We start from the raw sequence: 5450 nt of genomic DNA, 5'->3' as shown, positions 1-5450 counted from the left end.
TCTTTAATTTCTTTCTTCAGAGACTTGAAGTTTTTATCATACAGGTCTTTCACTTCCTTAGTTAGAGTCACGCCAAGGTATTTTATATTATTTGTGACTATTGAGAAGGGTGTTTCCCTAATTTCTTTCTCAGCCTGTTTATCCTTTATGTATTGAAAGGCCGTTGACTTGTTTGAGTTAATTTTATATCCAGCTACTTCATTGAAGCTGTTTATCAGGCTTAGGAGTTCATAGCCTTTTGTAGAAGGATCTGATGGTGTTTTGGATTTCTTCAGGATCTGTTGTTATGTCTTCCTTTTCATTTCTGATTTTGTTTATCAGAATGTTGTCCCTGTGCCCTCTAGCGAGTCTAGCTAAGGGTTTATCTATCTTGTTGATTTTCTCAAGGTCCAGATCCTGGTTTGGTTGATTCTTTGAATAGTTCTTTTTGTTTCCACCTGATTGATTTCACCCCTGATTTTGAGTATTTCCTGCCATCTACTCCTCTTGGGTGTATTTGCTTCCTTTTGTTCTAGAGCTTTTTGATGTGTTGTCAGGCTGCTAGTGTGTGCTATCTCTAGTTTATTTTTAGAGGCACTCAGAGCTTTCCTCTTAGAAATGCTTTAATTGTGTCCCACAAGTTTGGGTATGTTGTGGCTTCATTTTCATTAAAGTCTAAAAAGTCTTTAATTTCTTTATTTATTTCTTCCTTGACCAATGTATCATTGAGGAGAGTGTTGTTAAGTTTCCACGTGAATGTTGGCTTTCTATTATTTATATTGTTATTGAAGATCAGCCTTAGTCCATGGTGATCTGATAGCATGCATGGGGCAATTTCAATATTATGACAAATTATATGGTCAATTTTGGAGAAGGTACCATGCGGTGCTGAGAAGATGGTATATTTTTTTGTTTTAGGATAAAATATTCTGTAGATATCTGTCAAATCCACTTGTTTCATAACTTCTGTTAGTTTCACTGTGTCCCTCTTTAGTTTCTGTTTCCATGATCTGCCCATTGATGAAAGTGGTGTGTTGAAGTCTCCCACTATTATTGTGTGAGCTGCAATGTTTGCTTTGAGCTTTACTAATGTTTCTTTAATGAATGTGGCTGCCCTTGCATTTGGAGCATAGATATTTAGAATTGAGAGTTCCTCTTGGAACATATTACCTTTGATGAGAATGAAGTGCCCCTTCTTGTCTTTTTGATAACTTTGGGTTGGAAGTCATTTTTATTCGATATTAGAATGGCTACTCCAGCTTGTTTCTTCAGACCATTTGCTTGGAAGATTGTTTTCCAGCCTTTCACTCTGAGATAGTGTCTGTCTTTTTCCCTGGGATGGGTTTCCTGTAAGCAGCAAAATGTTGGGTCCTGTTTGTGTAGCCAGTCTGTTAGTCTCTGTCTTTTTATTGGGGAATTGAGTTATTGATATTAAGAGATATTAAGGGAAAGTAATTGTTGTTTCCTATTATTTTTGTTGTTAGAGTTGGCATTCTGTTCTTGTGGCTGTCTTCTTCTAGGTTTGTTGAAGGAAAACTTTCTTGCTTTTTCTAAGGCGTGATTTCCGTCCTTGTATTGGTTTTTTTCTGTTATTATCCTTTGAAGGGCTGGATTCATGGAAAGATATTGTGTGATTTTGTTTTTTTCATGGAATACGTTGGTTTCTCCATCTATGGTAATTGGGAGTTTTGTTGGGTATAGTAGCCTGGGCTGGCATTTGTGTTCTCTTAGTGTCTGTATAGCATCTGTCCAGGATCTTCTGGCTTTCATAGTCTCTGGTGTGAAGTCTGGAGTAATTCTCATAGACCTGCCTTTATATGTTACTTGACCTTTTTCTCTTGCTGCTTTTAATATTCTATNTTTATTTAGTGCATTTGNTGTTNTGATTATTATGTGTNGGGAGGAATTTCTTTTCTGGTCCAGTCTATTTGGANTTCTGTAGGCTTNTTGTATGNTCNTGGGCATNTNTTTCTTTAGNNTTGGGAAGTTTTCTTCTATAATTTTGTTGAAGATATTTGCTGGCCCTTTAAGTTGAAAATCTTCATTCTCATCCACTCCTATTATCCATAGGTTTGGTCTTCTCATTGTGTCCTGTATTTCCTGGATGTTTTGATTTAGGATCATTTTGCATTTTGCATTTTCTTTGATTGTTTTGTCCATGTTCCCTATGGAATCTTCTGCACCTGAGATTCTGTTGCTGATGCTCATATCTATGGTTCCTGATTTCTTTCCTAGGGTTTTTCTCTCTCTCCTGTGTTGTCTTCCTTTGGGTTTTCTTTATTGTTTGTACTTCAATTGTTAGATCTTGGATGGTTTTGTTCAATTCCATCGCCTGTTTGTTAGCGTTTTCCTATAAGTCTCTAAGGCATTTTTGTGTTTCATCTTTAAAGGTTTCTAGCTGTTTACCTGTGTTTTCCTGTATTTCCTCCTCCTCCATCATCATCATCATCATCATCATCAGAAGTGACTTTAGATTCATGTCTTGCTTTTCTGGTGTGATGGTGTGTACAGGACTTGCTATGGTGGGAGAGTTTGGTTCTGATGATGACAAGTAACCTTGGATCTGTTGCTTCTGTTCTTATGCTTGCCTCCTGCCATCTGATTATCTCAAGTATTTGCTGTCCTCAATATATCTGATTGGAGCCTGTCCTTCCTATAATCCCATTTGATTTAGGACTCCTCAGAGTCCAGCCTTCTCTGTGATCCTTTGCTTGTGTGCTCCTGTGAACCTGAGATTCTGCGTTTGTCAGAGTTCTTGGCAGTCAAGTTCCCCTGAGACCCTGAAATACTGGTGTGATCAAACTCTTTTTATCCTGGGATCCTGTTGTCAAAAATTCTGGGCGTGTTACAGTGCCTGGAAGTGGTGTTTCCTTTGAGGAGCATGGAATTGTCTGGTCAGTGGTCCTAAGATCACATGGAGTGTCCTATAGGGACCGTGGGTGGTGTTCACCGACTCCGTGCCCAAGGTGACCGGTGCTGGCATTGACTGAAAGGCATAGGGCTGCTTCTTAATTACTATTTTTTGTTGCTGTTTTGATACAGGGTCTTATTATTGCTTTGAATGTCCTAAAACTCACTATGTAGATCAGGCAGGCCTCAAACTCATAAAGATCTTGTTCTGCTTCCCAAGTAATGGAATTAAAGTTGTGTACCCCAAATTCATCTTTAATTACTATCAATATAAATAATATTACTGTCAATGGGAAAGGATATTTCTTATTGTAGATTTTATCTTAAAAGAATATTTTCCTGTGGTCTCAGTTTTGTAGCTAATGATTTTGCTATTCAAACATACTTTACTTGGGTTTCTTTAATATATATTATAGATAATATATAATAGAATAATAGAATATAAAAGTAGAATAAAAATATTCAGAATATATATAGTAGAATGAGGCAAATAACAAAAAATGATCAATGATGAAATTATTCTAGGATTGAATATGTAAAAACTGAGAAATAGTGTTATCTGTGCATGACTCTTAGAATTAATGTGTGGATTTTATCAGTAAACTGCCTTCACTGAAAAGTCAGAGGCACTGTTTGGTACTGGTTTATTTATTTATTTTTCAATCTTCTCATTTGTTTTTGAAAGGTGTCCAAGCAAAATAGAAGAGCAAAATGTAACCCGTATCTCAGAATTCCACCTCATGGGACTCTCAGATGACCTGCAGCTTCAGCCTATACTCTTTGGACTGTTCCTGTCCATGTACCTGGTTACGATGCTTGGGAACCTGCTCATCATTCTGACAGTCAGCTTTGATTCCCACCTCCACAGTCCAATGTACTTTTTCCTCTCTAACTTATCCTTGGCTGATGTCAGTTTCACTTCCACCACACTACCAAAGATGATAGTGGACATTCAGACTCACAACAGAGCCATCTCCTATTCAGGATGCCTGACTCAGATGTCCTTTTTCATGCTTTTTGGGTGTTTGGATAGTCTGCTTCTAACTGCAATGGCTTATGATAGGTTTGTGGCCATCTGTCATCCTTTGCACTACCAGTTCATTATGAACCCTCGTCTTTGTGGCTTGTTGGTTTTTCTATCTGTTCTAATCAGTCTTTTTGTCTCTCAGCTGCATAATTCAGTAGTATTACAACTTACCTACTTCAAGAGTGTGGATATTTCCCATTTCTTCTGTGATCCGTCTCAACTTCTCAACCTTGCCTGTTCTGATAACTTCACAAATAACATAGTCATGTATTTTGTTGGTGCCATCTCTGGTTTTCTCCCTATCTCTGGAATTTTTTTCTCTTATTATAAAATTGTTTCCTCCATTCTTAGAATGCCATCACCTGGTGGGAAATATAAAGCCTTCTCTACCTGTGGCTCTCACCTGTCAGTTGTTTGCTTATTTTATGGAACTGGTCTTGGGGTATACCTCAGTTCAGCTGTCTCCTTGTCTCCCAGGAAGGGTGCGGTAGCATCAATAGTGTACACTGTGGTCACCCCTATGCTCAACCCCTTTATCTACAGCTTAAGAAACCAGGACATAAAGAGGGCCATGTGGCGGCTCCTCAGAAAAACAGTCTAATTTCAGTACCGGTGCCATTTATTCTATTTCCTTTGTTTATTTTACTCACAAAATTCTTAATTCTTATAATACCTATGGAATCTTCATCTGTTTAATATTGCATTAACAACAATACAATTGAAAGCACTGAGCAACTTTCTTTCTTATATATTCAGAAGGGAGGAAGGAAGTAAATTCCACCTCATGGGACTCTCAGATGATCCACAGCTTCAGCCCATACTCTTTGTACTGTTCCTGTTTGTGTACCTGGCCATGATGCTTGGGAAACTGTTCATTGTCCTGGACTTCCTTTCCTTTTCTTTCTTTCCTTCCATATCACAGGGAAATTCTATAACAAGCCTCTTGCCACACTTAGTGGGCACTGCACACTAGTGAATATGTACTTAGTAAAAGGGAACAGAATTCTGGATGAAATATATGTGAAATATAAATTTCTCTCATAGATACAAAATTACACTTCTTTACCTTTCCTTATGTTTATCTTCAGACATGCTCTACAAGTGTTTGCTTTGCTTTCTCTGGTGTGTGATCCCTGGAAGGTTGATCATGTGATAGACAACTCCGTTTCCAGGCACACATAGGCAGTGCTATTGGTCACAGTTAAAAAAGAATACAAGAAATAGAGAGGGAGTGGGAGGTGATCTGGGAGGAGTTTGATGTGTCATTCAGAGTGAATGTGATTGTATGCAGTTATGAAATTCTCCAAGAATAAAATAAAAACATTATATATTATGAATTTGATTTTCTCCAGGCTTTCTATTAGGATGTAGATTATTGGTAGTCAAGCCTGTATTTATGAAGTTGCTCAAGTCTTTATAAAAATTACTGATGCCTGTGGAGCTTTTGCAAAGGATCTGATTTATAGCACCCATATTGTGACTTACTGTTTGTAACTTCAGGTCTATTGGACACTGTGATGTCTTCTGGCCTCTC

At 37.8% G+C, this 5450-nt stretch overlaps 1 protein-coding gene across 2 annotated transcripts in view; it reads left to right on the top strand.

Annotated features, from left to right (window-relative positions):
* LOC110301863 (olfactory receptor 18) overlaps window positions 1–4548 on the top strand; it is a 22342-nt gene extending 17794 nt beyond the window's left edge. For both annotated transcript variants that reach the window (XM_021172550.1, XM_021172551.1), the window contains one exon: window positions 3575–4548. In XM_021172550.1, the coding sequence (XP_021028209.1) occupies window positions 3575–4517 (943 nt within the window). In that variant the 3' untranslated portion in view covers window positions 4518–4548. The remainder of the gene's footprint in view (window positions 1–3574) is intronic.
* Window positions 4549–5450: the final 902 nt, after the last annotated feature.

The sequence above is a fragment of the Mus caroli genome, chromosome 9, assembly GCF_900094665.2.
Source record: "Mus caroli chromosome 9, CAROLI_EIJ_v1.1, whole genome shotgun sequence".
Taxonomy (NCBI): Eukaryota; Metazoa; Chordata; class Mammalia; order Rodentia; family Muridae; genus Mus; species Mus caroli.
This window is presented reverse-complemented; position numbering and strand designations above follow the sequence as displayed.